Genomic DNA, 24698 nt, shown 5'->3' with positions numbered 1-24698 from the left:
TCGATACTATAGTGGGACGCTTTGATTGCTGCATAGATGTGAGATTTCCTTATGGTTTCTTGTTAATGTATGTTTCTACCTTCATACAAAGAATACAGCCCCATTGGACTTCCTTCAATAGCAATTACTTGTTTTTTATTTCATTAGTGCAATTTTTTTTATTGCACTCATCTCTCATTTTGATATAGCTGATATCAACGCATACATAAAAGTTCTAAGCAAAAAAATCATTGAACTTTATTCAGAGAAAAAAGGTTTTCTATTATTGTAAAAGTGCAATAAAATTTCATTGGACACATTTGTCATAATACTATAATATTTAAGATTATGATATACAAATAATTAATGAACTGATTATTCATTTTTATAGTGCGACAAAATGTTTATTGCAGTCGAGCTTATTATGTAATATCATTCAATTTGTGTGAAAATGTTTTATTTAAATTGCGTGTCATAAACAAACGTTCATAATTTTTTACCATTCTTCGAAGAAAATAGGTGAAACATCTTGGCGAAAAAGCATATTTCCTGAAATTTATTGAATTATGAAAGACCGGAAGAAAACATCGAATTCCTCAATAATATAATCTCGAAGAAAATACAGCCAACCTAGTCTGAAAACTACTAAACTAGATTCCAGAAGTTTCCAGCAATAAAAAGTTGCTGAAACTTTCCTAGAATAAAACCATTTTTTACTACTCCCCTCGCATATTTTACAATCGAGATCAAAGCCGGGAAATTGAAAAGTCAGAAGCATGATGCTGGGCTGAAAAGTTAATGAGAATCGTTGAGAATCCTCAATCTCTGTTCGCCCAACACAATATATTTATATTGATACTGGAATATTTCACGAGGTCCAAAATATAGAGAGTACGTTATTACCCTCTAGAATATTGGATTTTTTTCTAATAAAAATTAAACTGAGTTCTACGAAAATCTTGAGTTGGGCGTTTCCTTCATTTGTTTCGACATTCTTCTTGAATTCCTTATGATTCTTATGACGTATCCACATGATGCTGAAGATGTGCATGAATTAATTCAAATTTTTGAGAAAACATTATTTTCACTGCCAGGGCCCGTAACCTATTGAGTGAAGTATTACGGTGAAAGTTCGTCGAGTCTTTCTCGGAGACCTTTTTCACCCCCTATAGAGGGTTAAGCCTGAATTGGATCCACAAAGAAGAATCGCAACAAAGTAGATTCATGTGAAACTCACGCTGAGTGTAATAAGGAAGCTGCATCTCGACAGTTTAGCCTCTTATGCAAATGGCTCATGTATCAATCTTTATCTAGATTTGAATTCGAATGTGGGGATTACAAGATGAAAGAGACGGTGAGGATGGGGCTTATTCACTCTGCAAGGGTGTAATGCAACGTGTGAAAGAGCAATATATCCCGGAGATGAAGGAGCCTTGAGATCAGCTGTGAACAAAGTATGCAGGAAGAAAGTCTGAAATATATTATTCAGATGAATGGGATACGTGAAGTGTTGTAGTAGTTCAGAAGGAACTTTGCGCAATATAATGTTAACAGAAGATTTTTTCTGCTTGCTTGCTCTGAGAAAGAAATTGCTTTACCTTTGTACAAAAAGTTTTTTTTCTGTGGTAGACACTTCTCTCTGCTATTTCTTTCGAATATTTGAAATTTATCTTATAACAGGCCTATTGAAAAGTCCCCAGTGTACTATAGTAAAACACATTTTTTTGGCAAAATTCGATTTTATTAAACAACATAGTTGCCTTCGAGGGCGATACAGCGATTATAGCGATCTTCCAATTTTAAGATACCATTTTTGTAGTACGATTTGCCTTTTGCTTCAAAATAGGCCTCAGTTTCGGCGATATCTTCTTCATTGGCGCTAAGTTTCTTTCCAGCGAGCATTCCTTTGAGGTCTGAGAACAGGAAACAGTCGCTGGGGGCCAGATCTGGCGAAAACGGTGGATGCAGAAGCAATTCGAAGACCAATCAATGCAATTTTGCCATTGTTTTCATTGATTTGTGACACAACGCATTGCCTTGATGAAACAGCACCTTCTTTTTCTGCAAATGGGGCCGTTTTCAGCGATTTCATAATTTAAATGATCCAATAACACTATATAATGATCGCTGTTGATGGTCTGGCCTTTTGGAGGTAATCAATGAATATTATACCTTGCACATCCCAGAATACTGATGCCATAATTTGGCCAGCTGACTCTTTCGTTTTTCCTCGCATTGGACTCGGTTCATCGTGTGCAGTCTACTCAGCTGACTGTCGATTGGACTCCGGAAAGAAATGATGGAGCCATGTTCCATCCATTGACACATATCGACGCAAAAATTCAGGTTTATTGCACTAAAACAGCTTCAAACATTGCTGAGAATCATTAACACGTTGTTGCTTTTGATGGATTATGAGCTCGCACGGCACCCATTTTGCACACAGCTTTCTCATGTACAAAAATTCGTGAATGATATGATATACACGTTCAGATGATATCTTCACAAAGTCTGCTATCTCGATCAACTTCACTTTACCGTAATTCAAAATTATTTTGTGAAGTTCTTTGATATTTTCGTCGGTGACAGCCTCTTTTGGGCCTCCACTGCGTTCGCCGTCTTCGGTGCTCATTTCTCCACGTTTAAACTCAGCATACCAAGCCAAGATTTTCCTTCAACTATATTTTTCCCTCCAAAAAGCAATATTTTATCAGCACACAAAATTATTTTCGCCATATTTTTTCAAATAACAAAAATAGCTACACTTACAACGCAATATTTCACAAACTAATGATCGGACTGCTGTCAAATTTTGACACGTATCGTTTGAAGGTTGGAACTAACTAAAAATCATATGAATTTAGTACTAGCACCGCCATCTGTGCATCAGATGATGAACCTAAGAAAACGTGTCTAATTTCCTCCAATATGACTTCTTTGAATACTCAATAAGATGCTAATTGCAGTGAAAAAAGTTCACATTGAAGTGCAATAATCAAATCATCCCTTGCTCACAATAAAACGACTGGAGATTTCATTGAACTCGAAGTGAGCATAATTGAATTTTATCTCGTTCTAACGTTGACAAAATCGTTTGGGGAAGGGGCGAACCCCTTGATCGCTCGCAAAAACACCACGGGTTGAAAAAGGGAACGTAGCTACTTGAAATGCTATGTCGTTCCGTTCTTTTTCGTTTTCTAAGACCCGCACTTTGTTTACTTGTCAGATGAAATTAAATTCATCAGTCAAATGATGCCGGATGATTGTTTAATCGATGGATGGAAGAAATTGGTCGGAAGGCCTAATAGATGGATCTGGTGGATCCAGGGGCGGCTTAGGGTGAAAGTAAAGTCAATAAAACTCAGGATTCAATAACTTTGAGCCAAAGGTTCATTTCTTCAACATCAATATATGTAAGTAATCATTATCATAAACTAACTTTCAGATTTGCATTTTACTCTAGCTTCCACGAAAGAAGATTTCTTCGTCAGGAGTTTTTGCGAGTTCATTTAAATTCCTTCATTACTGAAGAAGATGCATTTGAACATCATCATCGCACTCAATCAGAGTCTTTTTGATCGAACTTTAAACTATGTACTTGGGAGCTGCAGCCTCCCAAAAAATGCCAATAATTAAAAGAAAGTTTGTCAGTGGAAATAACATTATGTCTTCAATGAATTTACGTTCATAATTCATAACCCAGCATCATTTATTTTTCGGTAGGCAAGTTCAATATGGAAATAATTTCTTGGAGGTAGCTTCTCAAAGATAACCATACAATTCGAATTTAATTGCCTCCAGGTAGTTAAGTACATAGTTGTTCATTAACACATGATCCGGCTTGAAGGACCAATGTTGGGTTCACGTCTCAACGTTACCTTGGGTTCTGAGAAAACGAATTTTTTGAGGACTCAAGGGTTGTGACTCGAGTATTTGAAATTGATTCAGAAACATCTAACGATATAACCCTTGAATGTGAATTCAAGATGTGGAAGAAAATTCAATCTGTTAAAACTCACAAACAGTGTCTTTGTTTATAGCTTCTCCTCTAGTTTTTTTTTTGTTAATGAAAATCCATATTTATTTTTTTCTACCCTTGTGGAAACGAAGATTTCTCAAATTGCCACCTTCCCACATAACCCCATATCTCAAATTCAATTCTAGCGACTTCTGTCAACCGAACTTATCCCTCTACGTGCCCGCCCAAATACACCTTTTTGTCGATAAGGACGTTTCTCCATTCTCTCCAGAGCCACAGACTCCGTTATCATTTCAGTCCATTTGGCGGAACCTTGCCTTTCTAATATTGCCGTTATAACATTTTCCGTTCGAAAGTGATACCCCTCTCCTGATTTATCGGCTCACGTGACTGCCACGGAACGAGCCTACAAAATGAAATACGGCACCTGAGAACGAGACAATACAATTTCGTGTAGAAGCTTACAATTCGGAGAATTCGAATCGATATACACGTGAAATTATGGGGTTGAGCCCATTTCATAATGAAAATTTATGGTTATCGAAAAGCCAGATGAACCTTCGGGATATTTTCAGTTTCAGACTTTTTATGATAAATCTTTGTATTTCAAAATTTTGGATTTTGAAAGTTTTTGGATTCTGAAAATTTTTGGATTTTGAAAATTTTGGATTATTGAAAATTTTTGAATTTCAAAATTTTGGATTTTGAAAATTTTTGAATTGTGAAAATTTTTGGATTTCAAAATTTTGGATTTTGAAAATTTTTGAATTTCAAAATTTTGGATTTTGAAAATTTTTGGATTTTGAAAATTTTTATATTTCGAAAATTTTGGATTTTTGAAAATTTTGGATTTTGAAAATTTTTGAATTCTGAAAATTTTGGATTTCAAAGTTTTGGATTTTGAAAATTTTTGGATTTTGAAAATTTTGGATTTTGAAAATTTTTGAATTTCAAAATTTTGGATTTTGAAAATTTTTGAATTTCAAAATTTTGGATTTTGAAAATTTTTGAATTTCAAAATTTTTGAATTTTGAAAATTTTTGAATTTTTGAATTTCAAAATTTTGGATTTTGAAAATTTTTGGATTTTGAAAATTTTTGGATTTTGAAAACTTTTGGATTTCGAAAATTTTGGATTTTTGAAAATTTTTGAATTTGAAAATTTTGGATTTCAAAATTTTGGATTTTGAAAATTTTTGAATTTTGAAAATTTTTGGATTTCAAAATTTTGGATTTTGAAAATTTTCGAATTTTAAAAATATTTGAATTTTTGAAATATTTGAATTTCGAAATTTTGGATTTTGAAAATTTTTGAATTTTGAAAATTTTTGGATTTCAAAATTTTGGATTTTGAAAATTTTTGGATTTTGAAAATTTTGGATTTGGAAAATTTTTGAATTTAAAAATTTTGGATTTTGAAAATTTTTGGATTTCGAAGATTTTTGGATTTTGAAAATTTTTCAATTCTGAAAATTTTTGGATTTCAAAATTTTGGATTTTGAATATTAGATTTTGATAGGTTAGGTTCAACCTAACCTACTATGGTTAGGTTAGTTTAGTTTAACTTAGGTTAGAGTGATTGCAATTGATTTAGGTTTAATTAAGGTTAGGTTAGGGGTTGTCCATTAATCACGTGATATTTTTTTAGCATTTTTTAAACCCCCCTCCCCCATTGGTGATACGTAGTGAGGTTTAAGACCACCCCCCCTCCCCCTTCTCAACATCACGTGTATTTTTAGTACCTACAACGAATCTTAAAATTTTCTGAATATTAACTCAATTTAAATACAGGTATAAACTATAATCTTTCTTCTGAAATTAAGGACCATAATAAAAATGTCTACACCAGGTTGCAAGTTTTTTTTGATTGCCATAACAATAATAATAAACGAAAAGTGTTATCATAGGAAAAACATGTATTGTACTAGTACATGAATATATTTAATGTAGTCAAGGTCACTACACGCCGCGCCGTGCCGCTTAATATTTGTTTAAAAATCGCGCGTTTGACGAAAAAATAAATACACGTGATATCTTACTGCACCCCCCCTCCCCCTTGTGATATTTTCGTGATTTTTATCAAACCCCTCCCCCCCCCTTTCAAGCCTCACGTGATTAATGGACAACCCCTTAGGTTAAATATAGGATTCATTATGATATAAAATATAAATTTCATCGGGAAGAATTAAATGAGAATCAGTTGAAAAAATATTGAATTTGTAGAAAATTATTTAAGAATGAATGAAAAGTATTTAAGAATGAATGGAAAGTATTTAAAAATGAATGAAAGGTATTCAAAAATGAATGAAAAGTATTTAAAAATGAAAGAAAAGTATTTAAAATTGGCAAAAATGAATAGCAAAGGCATATAAAATTATTATTCAGAAAATCATTAGAGGATATTGTTAGACCTTGAAAATCAGCTCAAGGTCAAATTAGAGGATATTAGGTTTGACCTTGAAAATTAGGTTAGACCTTGAAGATTAGGTTTGACCTTGAAAATTGGGTTAGACCTTGAAATTTAGGTTAGATTTTGAAAATTAGGTTAGGTTTTGAAGATTAGGTTAAGTTTTGAAAATTAGCTTAGATTTTGAAAATTAGGTTAGATTCTGAAAATAAGGTTAGATTTTGAAAAATAGGTAAGATTTTGAAAATTAGGTTAAATTTTGAAAATTAGGTTAGATTTTGAAAATTAGGTTAGGTTTTGAAAATTAGGTTAGATTTATCGAAAACTATAAAACCTAAAGGGATCGAGTTTTCGTGGGGATTATTAAAACACTGATGGACGACAAACGAGAACTTTATTGTGGTACAGCACTTGGAAACTTACTTCACTCAACCCTCCTTTCCCCAGTTTTATACCTAGGTTGCAAACATAAAATCATATGGTAAACCATGAATTTCTTCTTCCTTTTCTTATTCTCTAACTTCTATGCCTGCGCAATGGTATCATGGTACCTGCACACTAATTAGGGTAGGGGAAACATATTTTCTATTGTATCTTTCCGAGAACCCTATGAATAAGGAAGTTGTATGGACAAGTACCATGAAAGACCATTGTTACACTAATGCAGGTACATTTATATTTCAGCTAGACGCAGTCATTCTGTCTGATTGCTTCTTGTCCCCACAAAACTCTGATGATATGGTCAATCAATTCAAAATTTAGCGCAAGTCTATCTCTAAAAATAACCGGACCACTAGTGTAATCCACAACAAGATTAGTTAGTGTACAGCCAAGAGAGTTATTAAGGTGGTGTGAAGCAAGAATTTCACGACAGTATCAAGAGAAATCAATCAAATATGATATGAATTTACATGAAATTTGGGTCCTCGTTCATTTCCCATCAAAAATGAGAATCTTTTCTTGAAAATTCCTGAATTCCAGAGCATGAGCTCAAAAAATGATAAATTTGCCTCTACAAATAGTTTTCCAAATAAAATTTTGACGTAATTTTAACAGCGTCACACGATGATCTGATGCCAGCGTAGGATTGGTAATTGAACATTTATTTGTGCAAATAGCATTTGTACCAAATGGGCCAAGCAACTGATAAATATTGTGAATTTTTTGGTTTCAAAAGGCTGAATTATCTCCTTCGACTCCAATCTCAATTTGAAAGATGAACCAAAATTTACTGCCAAATGCTTTCATGGCCAGTTTGTTCGACAGAATTGGAAAATTACTAAATTTTCAGCAGTGATCTAGTCCATTTTTCACCTTACCACTTCGATAAGCAGCGATAATCCAGCGTCCGGTTGGAATCTACGACCTAGTAACCTCTGAAGATGCTTACCGCAGTTGTGCGCAAATGTTAGGTACAAAAATGACTGAACAACGACTAGAAAGCCCAGAATTTTCCAACTCTTATAAACCAAAAGTTGAGAGAATCCTCTTCATCAACTCTTAAGGCGACAACCTTTGCTTCGAACCATCTCAAGGTCACCCCTGTCTCCGAAAATTGAACCTCTGCCTCCTTGCAGAAATCGAAAACCCTAATCCCGTGAATACATTTGCTCCAATTCCAATTTCGATTCAGAACCAGACACTTATCACGCCGACGAGGGTGTGTGCCGCCACAAGGGAGGAAACTTCAACCCTCATTCAATCGAACAAACCCCCATCGACATCCAGTCATGACTTTATAAGACCTTTCAACCCGCGCCCCGGCCCAGATCGGGTTCAACGGAAAATAACGAGGAACAAAAAATGAGAGTGCAAGGCTGCCTCGATTTCCTATGCCAAATGACTGGCATAAACTCCTAGCCAAACGGGCCGATCCTAGACGTTGCCGACATTAGTTGTCCATAATAAGTGCAGATTATGAGGATGATGTGACGCCGGGTATGTAGTTCGGAACCCTGAGGATTTGCTTGGGAATTGGGGATCGCTGCAGTATTTGCAGTAATGCAGGATGTGATCGGATAGAAGTTTAAGTCGGTAAATCAAGTTTTACGACGCTATAAAGGCTACTGCTGCAGGGTGTATCACTGAGATTCGAACGTTCGATAAAACTTGATTTTCTGTAACGACTAGTGTAATTTTTATTTGGTTTGGAGGTTACAATTTGAAAATTAGGTGGTACAAATTGGTGGCAATCGATTGTCGACCATACCGCTAAGTTTCTGTTGGTTCATACCTTTCAGTTCTGCGTTGTGATGTCATTTTAGTGCCGTAGTTTGATCCATGTGGTCAAACTTTTCGGACCATAATTGTTTTCGACTACTTCAAATGATCAAGTGGACAACGGCTCTTTCATTTGATACACTAATGGATTGAAAGCTTAGTGGTTAGAGGTCAAATTGAGGCCATCCATGCCCATAGTTGCCTGGCACCTAGGAACTCTACCCTTTGTATGTATATTCAAAAGATTCTGGAAACAATGTCACAGGGGCGCACATGTATATTACAATGAACAATCTGCTACGCTGGAGTACTAAAAATCTAAGAGTCTGAGCTCTTTACTGAGATGAGAATGCTGTAAAGATCTTAATCAACGTAATCGTTATCAGTTGCTTCAGATAACATCAAAAAAGTTCACTAAATGGTTCTGAGCGATCATGAAATGATGCTACGTAAGGTACCGGTTGAGCTGATCCTGTTTCTTGTTACAAATCAATGAAAACCCTGGTCAAATTTGACGAATTATGCTTCCAAATGTTTGACTACCCAGCATTTTCTTCAGATTAGGCCCCCAGTAATCATTTTTATCAAATTTTTCATACTCAGACCATAGAGAATTCAAAAAATCAAAAGTCTTTCCACGAGAATTTTGTACATCTTTATTGGTTGGTCACGAAAATACTTGCAGTTGGGGTATAAGTCCTTCATTTCAGATTTTATAAATTATAAACTGAAATTTTCAAATAATATTTGATAATTTTCTCCACTCTCCTGGTCGCAAGAAACGGACTTGAATCCGTATCCGAGATCAGAGCTCGATCTCCAAAAAACGTTTGCATTTGAGGGATCTGTGACGAATATTTTGGGAGTATTGAAGATTTTTGTATAGAGATTCATTTTTTTAAATTTTTTCCTAAACTTCAAGTTCTAATTTTTCTTGACCTTGAGGTCTACAGAAAATCGGTCAGCGGTGTTAGAATTGACGATCCCTAATTAGCCCAATTTCGAACTAACCTGAAATTTTTTTTGTCAAAAATTTTCGTTAAATTTTTCATACCTTAGACCTTAGCAAATCGAAAAAATTCGAAAGCTTCTTCATGGTAATATGGTACCTCCTCATTGATTGATTCGGTTTCTTAGGTCACGAAAATGCGTGCAGTTGGGCAATTAGTCCATCATTTCATAAATTTCAGGTGAAAATCTGAAATTTTCAAAATAAAAGATTTTCATAGAGACCAGTGTCCAATGCTCTGAAAGGTTTTTTTCTAGCCAATTGACTCACAGAGCTAATCCTTTTTTGCTTATCTTACGATAGCATGTCAAACAATTTCACGGCGCCAATGTCATTTTATTTTTTTTCTAAGGGCCTGGATTTCTCCAGATTTACTGCTCCTGTGACCAAAATGCAACTCTCCGAATAAAAACGAAAACTCAGAATTGAATATCCCAATTCCATTCATACCTCAAAGCACCGAAGATACAAAACCACTGATAACCCCGCATTCAGGATATAAAATGCAATTACTCTCATTCCCCAGGTAGAAATACCGCATTCAGAAATTAATTCGGCAGTACAACCGCATAATGGAAATTATATTCCGAACGGTATTACACATAGCCACCTCTATTATTCGCGTAGATTAGGGCGTTTTCATATTTCGAATCTCTTTTTCACTTATGCGCCCGGGGAGAGAGAGCGCTCGAGGGAAACGTTGCACTGTGACCGTAATGAGAGTGTCGTGAATTATTCAGGACACCCTGATCTAGCGAGCTCATTGAGGTGGGTTCCGTGGAGATTTGTTTTCGTGTAATGAGAAATAATAGGATACGTGAGATAAGAGTTACTTCCATTTGAATCACTGGTAATGAACTTCTTTCGGAACTTCTAATGAAAATTTTTTGACAGTTCTAACAATCCTTCAAATTTTGTATTTTGTGTCATATGAAAGAATTTCAGCCAATCATGTCAACACAACACTGATAATACGCTCTTTTAGTGTGACGTCACACACCGCCATTTTTGGTTCTCCTGTCAGTGTTCGGATTCCAAACAAATAAATTATCATTCAAATTAGTACGTGTCGTTGAAGGAATTGGCTTATTTTCATAAATAAGAGTATTTGAGGAACGATTTCAGTATTAATTGATAGACAGAAGGAACGAGGTTAATACCAGTAAGTTTGAATCCTGTATCATTCCCCAGATTTTGTAAAAAGCCGTGTTTATTAGTTGAACTTCAAGTTCGAACTTACTGGCATTGATCTCGTCCCTTCTGTCTATCACTTTATAGTAAAATCGTTCCTTAAATAATCTTATTCATCAAAATGAGCCAATTTCTTCAACGACAACGTACTAATTTGAATGACAATTTGTTTGTTCAGATTCCGAACACTAACAGGAGAACTTAAATGGTGGTGTGTGACGTCATCATTAATAGAGCGTATTGCATTCAGTGCAATTAACAATCACTATGAAAACACTATTAACTTTGACATCTTCATTCCAAATAAATATCAAAAAGTCACGTTGCAATGAGTATATTCGAAGTATAACAAAGTATAAATACGCTAATAAAAAAAAAATTCCCAGAAATACAGCATACAGTCACAAATATATTTGAGGAATATTTATGGATTTTTGCAGCGAACAAGAATATGAATAGAATGAACATAAGAGCTTAGACGAATTGACGTTGATACTAAAAGATTGGGCGGTCGATATGGGAAAGAAAGATTGGACCAAATATGAAGAAGCAACAATGAAGACAATGTGGAACTTCTAGTGCAAAGTCTTGCAAAAAAGTACTATAAGGACTATAACATTTTGATTGCCCCATTCAACAATATAGTATTCAAATGATAACAGATCATCTATCATTATTCTAATGATTTTGTGATACCTCAGCACTCCATTTCTGCCTTTGAAAAAAGTCCCAAATACATGGGGGTCAAATTGTTCAATGCTTTGCCAGCTTCACTGAAAAATTTGAAGGATGAGAAAATATTCAAGACCTCACTCTCTGAATTGTTGTTGTCCAAATGTATTTATAGTGTTGATGAATATATGCGGATGATAAATTAGCTGAATTTAGGTTATTTTTTGTATTTGACATATCCTATACCTATAGTTGTTGCTGTTGTATATGTAATTGATATTGTGTATATGATGTAATAATGGTCTAAAGGATAAATATATATTATTATTATTATTATTATTATTATTATAGCTGAGAATAGCAATGAATCTAATGTTTAGTCAAAAGAATTACCCAAATTTCAATAAAGTCATAAATTTTTTTGTCAAAAGATTTCTGCCGAATATCCCTCAACATTGACTAATGCCTCATAATTTCATGAAAAATTGTCCAAAGCATATTACTACTGAAGATATCATTCAATATTTTTATTATTCTGAGGTTGTAAATGTGGCCCTTGAACAAACTTGATAACGCTGAAGAGTACTGTATGGTGGTACTTTATTCAAAGGTATTGGGAACATGTCAATGAAATTGGGATTGGTTGAGTTTTTGTTAATTTTATCCACCAGAATCATGCTCGAGAGGATATTATGTTCGTGGTTCGTGGCATTATGCACGTTACACTTAAAATTGGTTTAATGCTTACAACAAAACTTTTGTGCAGAACAACGACAACCCACCAAATTTAGAACAGGATCTGTCAATTGAAAATTAATTCAAACAGCAAATTCCTTATCAGTGAGTGAAACCCAAGCATTTCTGACCATTTTCGGTTCAAAATCCGAAAAGTTAAGTAAAACAGCCCGATATCGATTTTCCTGAAACAAGCAACCTTAAATCCAAAAAAATCTAATTGCTGGACGACATTCTCCCGCTAATCTAGCGCACAACAGGTTCCGTCGTCTTCCGCTGTCGTCCCGTCTAGAAAGGACCTCTAAATAATCCGGAGCATCAAGTCTCCAGCGCCGTTTAACAAATGAAATTGAATGGGGTGTTGTCAGTGATTCATGGCTGAGCGAAACACGAAAGTAACAAATGGCCGTTATTACGGTGCTCCATCTATCATCCCAGCGGCGAAGTATCAAGTCAGACACCTTCGTAGGAGAAGGAGGAGGATAAAGTTATTGTTGGGTAGTTTTTTACCGGGATTCGTGTCATTTTTCTTCCTCGGCAGACTCGAAGGACGTATTGAAGGGGTTGGTGGATTAATTTGATGACGGAGTGGTCCTTTCAGCGATCGGTAGCCCTTCAGTTTTTATTACGGTGATGGGTTTTGCGACAAGGGCGATAAGGACAGAATGTTTGGGATGAGCGTGAAATCTTTATTGTATATTTCAATTGATCGATGGCAAGTACACATAAAATTACTTGATATGGCTTCGTTCATCTTAGGACATATTTTTGAAACCCTATATAATATTACATATCATAATTTTACATATGTCATAAAATTATCTTGTCTATTATCAATGTACTAAGGATATTACTACTGAAAATATCATCCAATCTATTTATAATTCTCAGGTTGTTGAAGTAGACCTTGAACAAACTTGACAACGCTGAAGAGTAAAGTATGGTATCCTGATACAGATTTGTTTGGTATATTCTGAATTGAAATCTAAAATTCAATTTTTGTTTCCAGGTGCAGCTGCAGCATCTCGTCTCTACGTAGATGCTATCAGCAAACTTGCCCGTCAAGCTCAACAAGGAACATGGGGTGGTTCTTCAGATATTGGTGAGTTTCAGAATTTTTCCATGATTATTTTTATATAATCCTTACTTGATTTTCCACCCTTTTCGACAATTGCTGGAATTGCGACAATTAATAGAACAGCTGACCTAAATTAGCTATCCTAGCTGAAAAATATTTGTATGTCAAAACTTATTAAGAAGTGCGTTATATACATATACTGAAAACACCACGTCACGACAGCACTGCCAGTGCCATGCTATTTTTTTCTCGTTATTCACAAGCTTTAAAAATTGCTTGTTGAATTTTTGGAACATAAAGGTGAGTTTAGATAGAGTCAAAGAACGAATCAGCTGAGTAAAGTGACAAAATCTCAAATATTAACTGGCAAGGTTATGACATCCGTCTCTGGGACGTGAATGATATAATATACATTAACTATTTTGACAAAGGTAAAACCAATCAACAGTGAGAAAACACTTCCAAAAATGCATTTGCGCTTCCAACTACTAGACAACTAACCTTGTTCTCCAAATCTTACCCATAGTTATTACTGGCTTTCTGCAAATCTCAAAAAAATGCTCTAGGAAAAGAAATTAGGCTCCTAAGGAGGCAAAGAGAAATCTTTTATAGAAAGGTTAGACCAACATTGGAATACATGTAGGACTCTTAAAAAAAGCTGAATTAAAAAAAATATATTTTATTGCTACTGGGATTTATTGATCAATTTGTAGAGCTAGATCCTAGTGACTGTAATATCCCATGTCAAAATAGTTAGTCCACGAGAAGGTAGCAGCAATTTGTATTTAATTCAGTATCGAAGCATCGTAGGTTGCATACACAACGTAAAGTATTTCAGCATACTACGTTCCATATTCTCCCGTATTCATTCCGTATACTTCCACTCAACGACAACCTCCATGAATTATACCCATACCCAATTAGTCTATATTGAAAAAGTCCGCCATCCACTACTCAAGCCAAATCCCATCGCCGACAACTATCCGAACGCGGAGGACCAGCCTCGATCCCCCGAATTGAATACGTTTCCGCAAACGCAGTCGAATTGTTAGAGTGACTTCATCTCCTGAATCACCCTCGACTTCCAATGAATAAAAATCAAATTTGCTGGCGCGACTTTGCTTCAAACTGCAGGAAACTGGCGGAGAGAGACATGAGGCTAATTCCGGGAGAGGGAGGCTTGGCGGGGGGAGGGGAAGCTGTCTCCGACGATTTCCCGTTGGAAATTTCCTACCCTGGAACCGAATGAGGAATTGGGGAAATTGGGGTTGGTTTTATGAATATTTTCTTTTAGATGAATCTGTAAAATTGAATAGGTGTGAGGTTTTTTTGGTTTTTTTTTTCAAGTGTTATTAGGTTCATTATTTGAATTTGGAATCCGATGTTCAAAATCCAAGTATATAAAATTCAGGCTGGTATATAAAAGATTTCAGTTGTCCATTATATTAGATTTCGAGTAGGTTCCGTAGGGATTTTTATTAGAGTAATGAGAAATAATAGGATATGTGATAAGATATGTGAGATAAGGTACTAATTGAAATGAAAAGAATACCAAAAATGCTTACGTGTTCCAAAAATCTTAGACAATTGAATGAAAAATGAGCAAATACAAAATGTTTCAAAAAATGGTTTCTCGATATTTTTGAAATACATGTTGAATTATCTAAAGTTTCTTATGTGAAAAATAATACTATCACCCAGGATGCAGAGTTTATTAAAACAAACACAGTCGAACTAACTTACTATACAGGATCTAAGTCGAAGTGATACCAATGAGGGCTGTATCGAAAGTGTCCTCGTTGGAGCAACGGTACCTTGGTACCTGCTCTGTAGATGGCGTCGATTATTGATTCTGACAATTATGACCTCAACATGATGTGCTTAGGATTCTATGATCTCAGTATTACATGGGGCAGTATTAAATTATGAACTGCTGACATACATATCAAAATTTATTTTAAAAAAGATCATGCTTTTTGTACTCTTTGGGCGAAAAACAGTTCGTAAATGTGCTCTCACTACTTACGGATATACATACTATTTCTCCCAAACTCACAATCAAGATTTTCATCCATATAAGTTTTCTTTTAATAAATAATTTTCGATTACACTCTCATTGCCTCAGAAATAATTGTTTCTCTAACAATCGATCCGTTTGACGTTGTGACAAATGTTAGATAATTATGCTGTTGAAAATGACATCATTAATTCATTGCTGAATAAATCCAAAGCAAAACATGTACACGCTCACAACCGTCACATGGATAATTTGCAGAAGATGTTGATATTTCAGAATATACTGAATTACATGCTTAAGTGCCTAAAATGATAAACAACTTTGTCTGATGAAGAAATCAAGGCATTCCTTAGCATTATTAGCTTAATTTGTGATCTGAATTTGCTCCGAGGAAGTAGGCATTCTTGAACGATTTCAAAAAAAGATCTATTATATTATCAAACCCTGTATATTCAACGGAACATATTCATTTCGATTCCAATAAAACTTTTCAGATCGTCATGAATAAACACCAATCCAAACATGACTTCGAGTACTGACTGAACTTCAACAAGAACTGCAGAGCAAATATCGTTCTAGTCTCGAGCATTTCTCTTTCATCCTTCAATCAATCTGCACACGAGTCGAATTGAAGCAGAAATCTCTGATGTGGAAAACGGCACGTTTTCATCTCAGAGCCTTTTTATGAGGTGTGATTCTTCACGCCTCTTACCCTTGAAGGAATAAGAGGATATATTGCGTTTTTGTGCCTTTCATTTATCTATTTACTTGGGTTTGTCGAAGTGGATTTCTCTGTTTTTGGGTTTTGTGTCGTTACCATCACACAGGGTGGAACAAGAGGTCGAACATAGATAGAAGGATGATATTTGAAATATTGAGGTGGAAAAAAGGGGTTTTGGTTCATCAGTTTCGATTAAAAAAAAATTGTAGTTCTTGTGTGTTCTATTCTCAGAGTAATAGACATAGTCAGAGGGAGCATATGTCATTTTTAATAAGCAAATTTTGATCCCAACATGAACTATCAAATTTGACAAGAAGCGTGCGGAAATGAAAACATATCAGTGATACGATATTTCACTCAATTTGCGAGTTTCTCCATGAAGAATGCACTTGTTATGTCCCATAGTGAATCAACGTTTCATATTAACTCAAAATATATTGAAATAAATACCTAAATATAACAGAAATTCAGAAAACAAACTTCAAGCGTGCCAAGCGACGTCAAACAATCGATGACACTAGGAGCAAAAGTTGCCAAACCTTGGATTTCAACAGGAAGATACAGAAAATAATGAATATTCTACTTATTATAAATTCGACAATTAGGAAAAATATCGGATTCCAAATATTCAAATTCGCATATTTAATCGGAAATCACTCAAATGAATATATTTCATTCAATATAATATGCATTCATAACGATATAGTAAAATAGTGGATTTGAAAATATATCACAATCCGACAACGTAATCTAACCATTTTGGGGACATGTTAAAATTGCGCATACTCCCCCTATCTATGCTTATTACTCTTTGGTTCTATATGACATATTGAGACAGTTTAATGTTGTCTGATGAGTAGAAAATACTTGACTAGTGACAATAAAGCAACAGAGTACTGTTTTTTTTAATTCTACTATCCAATAAAACAGATAATTCATTGATCTGAAAATTGCTTTCAACATATTCGTTTGAACTTTATCTGATTGCATACATTGCTAAATGGTGAATGCGTTAGGTTCTACATGAATGACATATTATTATCATTATCGTCATTTTATTCAGTATCGTTTAAAGTCAGCATGCACTTTTGTACTTTTTTCTATTGATGAAGTGATGAAGAAGAGTCCGAATAATACTTATCAAGCGATTGCTCTGCTTGCACTGAATTTTGACACGATCTTCTGAAGCTTTATACTGAATGTATTTTTAAAAAAATTGTTATGGCCCTGACGGTGCTGTCATATGTGTGCCAGGTCCAGGATTAATATAGTGACTTAGTACAGTTATTGTTATTCAATACTTCAAAACGTTCTTTCGAATTGGTGTGTTCTCGGATTTCTGAAATACCATAATATCGACTAATTTTCTCGTACAACAGTTAAGTTAAATATCACTCGAGATTAAATTTAAGCAACCAAATTTGAACACAAGACAAAAAAAATTTCATCATAACACCCAAAATGACGAGAAATTCGAACCTTACTCTCTCCCTTCACATAAAAAACATACCACATTGCGAACTGTCAAAATCACGCCTTGAATCATCAAGTCGGCCGCGTCTTAAGCCTGACATATCCCCCACCCCAACTCCAAATGTCAATCGTCACCCCCGCCAAGGCTAATAACCCACGACACTCTGAACCTCCCTCACGAAACAAAAATGTCCGTCCCTCTCTACTCTTAAACCGTATAAATGACCCGGAATACTCAGGGCCCAGGAACGCGAGGAATGCCCCCTCCCCCCGTGGCCCCCTCGAGGGCCCAGTCGACCTTAAGAATGTGCATTAATGTTGCCAGGAGCGGCAAATCATGTTAGCACGTCCTGGCAGACAACGCGGTGCGCTGGTGTGGAAGGAAAGATGAGTCCCTACGTGGAAATTGCAGCCTCGTTCTCCCCGGAGGATTCGGAAAAATGAATGGGAGATATTTGAATTACGGATTGTCCGTGCCATTCCCGGAGTTCCACGGACGTCACGGGACTATTGTCGCTTTCGAGGATATGGATCCGAAGGAGGAGGGTGTGAAAGGGGCTTTAGTGGAGTTGGTCGATGGGAAAAACAGGGATATGTTTGATGAAAATCGTTTAGTGAACTGAATTCTTTCGAAATATTTGTTGGAGGATCGGACATAAGCAAGAGTCTCTCTGAGTTGTTCCTTAAGAGGTATTACCAACACGTGGCTTTCCGCGTATAATTCAAACATTAGGTACGCATTCATTTCCCATCTGGCGCCCCTGCGATGACCAAACTATGTACGGTGTACGAAGTTGTACATTCACTTCATTTTCTTTCTCTATGCGAAGCATATAAGTAGAGGGTAGCACTGTTCTGACAAAATTATGGTTTTACTTCTTTTGTAATGATTTTCTGTATGTTTTTTCACTAATATTTTGAAAATGTATCAGTGCTTGTAAGGATACTATGTCATTAATTCTTTTCCGAAAAGAGAAAAGTTACCTACATTTTTCTTCATTCTCAAATTAAAACTATAAATGTGATGTAGCGATACCTTCTGATAGTCAGGCTGCAATCGAAGCACTGAGCTCACATATCATCGATTTTAAGATGGTGTGGTGTTGGAGAAAAAACTCATTGAAATAGGCAAGAATAACTAGATCTTTATAGTCTGGGTTCCCGATCACTTGAGAATTAGAATAAATGAAGAGGCCTAGAGGCCAACCTACTTGCAAGAAAAAGAGCACAAACTCCTTTCATCGGCCCGGAACCTTTCTGTGGTAAAGGCAAATGTACCTACAAGAAAGAGTTCCATGAGAAGGAAAAAACTGAAAGAGGGACACTCTGGCAGAATCTTTCTGGGTTAGATCATTCCAAAATGCTTCTTCAGAACTCTGACACTGCGAGATCCAAGAAGTATCTGGATCTTAGCAAGAATATACTCCACCTCCTCTCTGGATTCCTCACAGAACATTGTCGCACCTCATGAGAATGGGTCTAGCAGAAAATGACGAGTGCAAATTCTTTGAGGAGGAGGAAGAAACTCCGTATCACCTGGTGACGGAATGCCTCACCATCACTAGCCAACGCAAAACCTGTCTTGGCACGAAACTTATATAGAAGTGAGGAATAAGCCTCCTCGAAGACATCCCAGATACTGGAGTTCATTAGACCTCTGGATCTGGAAAGTGAGCTGTAGATCAGGATATGACTCAGTCTTAACTAGATAGAAATTCGTTTCAAATCGAAAATATAATGAGATGAGAAATAATATAGTTAATTGTAGTTGATAGTTTTGAAGACAATTCGTTTGTGAACAAAAGTGTCCTGGTGGAAGAGAATTTTTTCTTCTGCATTTGAGAACTTTTTCCTTAATTTAGTTCTATCTATAATATCTTTGAGGGTTGCAAGATGATGCTAGAGATATGGGATTGATATTTGAGGTTGTGTTCGGTTCAAACGGCTTTCATCTACTGCTTTCCATTCAGCTGACGCTCTCTTTGAATGAAGAGTTTAATAATAAATCCACTCTCCATCCACTGTTAGGCATTGGCGCAAAAAATCCTGTTTATTCTGCTCAAACAGCTCCATACAGCTTTGTTCCTTTCCATCAGAGGTGAGCTTGCAAGGAAGCTGAACCATAAATCAGATATCAGTTACTTTTCAAACCTAACAATATAATAGGGTGTTCTTGATTCATTATTCATGGAAACAATGAACCTAACTCCAAGTCAACTTCGACATGAAAAACAACACAACAAATCCTATTCGCGTTTAAACAACTCTTTTCATATTCATCTCTCTATGTTTTATTTCCGCGCTGTTGTGCATATTGTACATCGAATCCCAATATTGATACACATATTGCAAAACCCGATTCTGCATCGACTGAAATACGTTCACGCAGAAGCAATTACCGGATTCAATCCAACGCTTCACTATTCCAAAATTGAAAAGTTTCCGATCGACTACTATGTAGCGAATGTACAATTTGAACGGAGGGAATTGAGTATTGCAGAGAGAAGTGGAATTGCCGTCAAGTGCACTAATCCCTCAGAAATTCCTGGAAAGTCTGAGACGAATTCCGCTGAAACACTGCGCGTATCCCTTTTATACGACTTCTTGAACAATTAAACTTAACAGTCGGGAAGAAAGCTACGTCTAAATGGTATCTTATGTGAATGTTATTCTGTGGAAGAGGCTGGAGGTGGTAACGTCGTATCGGTCTGTGTTGATGACATAGCTTGGATGAAGATTTGTAGTGAGAGCCTCTAAAAGTGATGAAGCGCACTTCTGCTTGAATGGCTACGTCAACAAACAAAACTGCCGCATTTAGAGTGAAGCTTATCCTCTAGTGTGTGTCGAAACACCGTTACATCCAAAAAAACTGACTGTTTGGTGCGCTTTATGGGCTAGTGGAATCATTGGTCCGTACTTCTTCAAAAACGATGATGGCCAGAACGTTACAGTCAATGGTGATCGGTATAGAGCCATGATTACTTTTTCATTCCTGAATTGAACAACCATGATGTTCAGGAGCTGTGGTTCCAACAAGACGGCGCAACATGTCACACAGCTCGTGCCACAATCGATTTATTGAAAGACACGTTTGGTGACCGCCTAATTTCACGTTTTGGATCTGTGAATTGGCCTCCAAGATCTTGTGATTTAACACCACTAGACTAGTTTCTGTGGGGCTATGTAAAGTCATTGGTCTATGCGGATAAGCCACAAACCCTTGACCATTTGGAAGACAACATTCGCCGTGTTATTGCCGATATACGGCCACAAATGTTGGAAAAAGTCATCGAAAATTCGACGTCCAGATTGGACTACATCCGAGCCAGCCGTGGCGGTCATATGCCAGAAATCATATCTAAAATTTAAGGGCACAAGATTATCTTGCGGATAAATAAAATTCATGTCAATCGAATAATCCATCGTTGTTTTATTGCAATTTAAAGTTCTATAGCTCTAAAAAAAACACCCTTTATATTTAAATTTGTGCCTTATCGCTTGATGTGTTCTTAATTTTCGAATTAAGAGAGGTACTTAATCTGGAACACAGCTCCGGGAACAGAGAAAGCGTGAGTTAATCCATATTTAACCCTCGAACAACGGAAAAAACTCCTACATTCACATTACCGAGCCATCCTTCATTCCCGAAATCGAAAGGCACGGATTTGGGAGAATAACGAAACATAATTCATTCATCATTTCTGGCCTGGTCGTATCACGTGATACTGACGTTTCATTTCAGTGGACTTTAAGTTATGACTACCTCGTTATTTTTCATTTCATCGAATTTATCATGTTCGGACGTGATCGATGCCCGAGTGACACCCTTTCGGGTTGAAAATCCACTAATTTTCTTTATGAATTCGGGAAATGTTCATTCCAGTTTTTTACGGTTTGGTTATTGGAAGAGGAGAGCTATCATCTTGACTGAATATCATATTCCATATCCTGAGCAGAAAATGGTGTTGAATGAATAATTCAAACCCACTGATGGGACATGAATGTACAAGGTGACCCACATAAACCAGTCCAGATAGATATATTCTGTGACATACAATATGCAACACCAAGAAGATGCTTGTTTTAAGCTCAGAGTAATAAACATAGATAGAGGAAGTATTTGTCATTTTCAGTAAGCAAATTTTGTCCCCAACATGAACTATCAAATTTGACATGAAGCGCGCGGAAATGAAAACCTATCAGTGATAAGATATTTCACTCAATTCGCGAGTTTCTCCACCAAAAACGCACTTATTATGTCCTATAGTGAATCAACGTTCGATATTGACTCGAAATATATTGAAATAAATATCTAAATATATCAGAAATTCAAAAAACAAACTTCAAGTGCGCCAACCGTCGTGAAACAACCGATGACACTAGGAGAGCAAAAGTTGCCAAACCTTGGATTTCAGCAGGGATATACTGAAAATAATAAATATTCTGCTCATTATAAATCTGACAATTAGGAAAATATTGGATTCCAAATATTTAAATTTGTATATTTAATCAAGAATCACTCGAATAAATATAATTCATTCAATATAATATACATTCATAACGATATTGTGAAATTGTGGATTTAAAAAGATATCACAATCCGACAACGTTATCTAACCATGTTGGGGACATTTTAAATGAGCCATCCTGTATGAGGCTGCATTTCTTTGACAGGACGATGTGTGATAAATATAGCTGCAGAGTGTTAATTTCAACAAATAAACAATGCAACTCACACACGAAAAATTTATTGGTACACCTTAAACTCCAATGTTTAGTACCCTAGTCCAAACCTAACAACAACAGCAAGTACTTTATTGATAAGAATCAAAAGACCATCGACCGAGGTCCTTCAGCCATCTAAACCTAATTTTCCAACTAAAGAGTACCATACACGACAAATCCCATTCGTGCAATTCAAGAACCAAAAAAAATTGAACGGGCAACTACAGAGAAACTGGCAAAACTCTGGTTGCACTGTCCTCAATCCTACAAAGTTAGAACTGTCAACGAATCCACAAATAACCAAGAGTGAATAAACTCTCCAAATGAAAAATTCCCTACTGAACCATATGATCCCGACATCAAAGGACGCTCTGCATATTCTTCGACGAAAATTCGACATCGGGAGGTTCATAAGCCATTAAGCCCGTATTATCTTCCTCGTGCAGCAAAGAAACCCATCGATAAACAACGTAAAACGACGACTGACAACCTGAGGACGTCGGTTGCGCCGCCGATCTGCAAGCGTTCCCCCGCCTCCTCGGATATTGGAAATTTCACTTTGACTCAATTTATATTCTATATTGCTAGTTAGTGAAGGGGAGCGTGAATTTTCGATGTCGAAATGCGATTTTGGCCGAATGATTAAAATTTCATTTCGTCGCAGCTGAACGGTGTTAATTTGTAGCACTGCGATTGATACCGAAACAGATATCCGAGCTGTGTTCGGTTGTAGGCTGTTGCTGTTAGATCTATTTACGAATGTACTGCAATATTCTATTAGTGTTGGTTATTCCGGTCAGTGGGTTATTTTTGCCGGGGGCAAAATTAGTCTTTCGGACTGATCATAGATACTAATCGCTAAAGGGGTTATCATGCATCACGACCTCATGGTTTACTTTATCCCTCATCAGAGCTGTTCTTGCCTCTGTACTACCTACAGCTTGCCTGTCAGTTCCAGAGTTATAATAAACTTCAGTTTCTGGAATGGTTTCAAAGTGGTTAACAACTTTCTGCTCTAATCCTTTTTTTGAGTAGGCTTGTAATGGAGGGGTATTTTGTGCCTATGATCACAGAATCGGGAGTTTCTCTCTATTCCCTATATATATATATATATATATATACTTTATTTCCAACAATACTTTTCACAACAATAATCATACAAAAATATATTATATATAAACAGCTGTTGGAAATTGGTGAGAATATCGAAGAGAGTTTTGAAACAAAACTCCCACCGGTTTTCAATTCCGACCAAACAAAAAAAATAGTAAAATAACATAGATTCTGCACTCTCAGTTTCTGGGATTCATATTCTCAGTTGGTGCCTCCTGAGGCAACCACACCCTGTAAAGAAGTCAGTGAGAAGATGTAGCAAGATTTTATTGAGGACCGGATAATCTTTGGCTCTTGCATTTCTCTTATCACGAAATACTGGGTATCTCTTACCCATTAATCTTCTTGAGTATGCTACAGTTCTGATTACGTGAATAGGTTGAAATTCTGCATAGAATTCGAAAATGTTAAACCATAACTACAATTAAAAGTCTAATCCGTTAGTTTTGTTATGACGAAACTAACTATTGGGTAATTTTCTATGGTTTTGGTGATCATGATATTCTGCACGAAGCTTGAAATTGTCAATTCACATCCAAATACAAATTTTCATCCATCTTCTAATTGCCAAACATAAAAAATGAATTGCATGTCGAGCCTTCTTCAAGACCAGAAGAAGCAATTGATTAATGCCTTCAAAATGCATGCTTTGGAGCTATATGATTCCTATCAGAAAAATTGTTCCAGAGTTCTAATAAACTTCAGTATCTGAAATGGTTTCAAAGCGGTTAACCACTTTCTCCTCCAATCCTTTTTTTGAGTAGGCTTGTAATGGAGGGGTATTTTGTGCCTATGATCACAGAATCAGGAGTTTCTCTCTATTCCCTAGAGATTCTGAACTCTCAGTTTCTGGGACTCATATTCTCAGTTGGTGCCTCCTGAGGCAATAATACCCTGTAAAGAAGTCAGTGAGAAGATGTAGCAAGATTATACTGAGGACCAGATAATCTTTGGCTCTTGTATTTCTGTTATCACGAAATACTGGGTATCTTTTACCCAATAATCTTCTCGTGTATTCTACCATTCTGATTACGTGAATAGGTTGAAATTCTGCATAGAATTTGAAAATGTTAAACCATAGCTACAATTAAAAGTCTAATCCGTTAGTTTTGTTATCATGAAATTAACTATTGGGTAATTTTTTATGGTTTTGGTGATCATGATATTCTGCACGAAGCTTGAAATTGTCAATTCACATCCAAATACAAATTTTCATCTCTCTTCTTATTGCCTAACATGAAAAATAAATTGCATGTCGAGCCTTCTTCAAGACCAGAAGAAGCATTTGTTTGATACCTTCAAAATGCATGCTTTGGAGCTACCTGATTCGTACCAGAAAAATTGTTTCGAAAGTTGGTTAACAACCTATGTCACTTGATT

The 24698-nt window shown here is 36.0% G+C and overlaps 1 protein-coding gene across 2 annotated transcripts in view; it reads left to right on the top strand.

The window, feature by feature from the left end:
- LOC123674225 (homeobox protein 2) overlaps positions 1-24698 on the top strand; it is a 262915-nt gene that overhangs the window by 155239 nt on the left and 82978 nt on the right. For both annotated transcript variants that reach the window (XM_045609149.1, XM_045609150.1), the window contains exon 4: positions 13201-13293. In XM_045609149.1, the coding sequence (XP_045465105.1) occupies positions 13201-13293 (93 nt within the window). The remainder of the gene's footprint in view (positions 1-13200; positions 13294-24698) is intronic.

This window comes from Harmonia axyridis, chromosome 2, assembly GCF_914767665.1.
Source record: "Harmonia axyridis chromosome 2, icHarAxyr1.1, whole genome shotgun sequence".
Classification (NCBI taxonomy): domain Eukaryota; kingdom Metazoa; phylum Arthropoda; class Insecta; order Coleoptera; family Coccinellidae; genus Harmonia; species Harmonia axyridis.
This window is presented reverse-complemented; position numbering and strand designations above follow the sequence as displayed.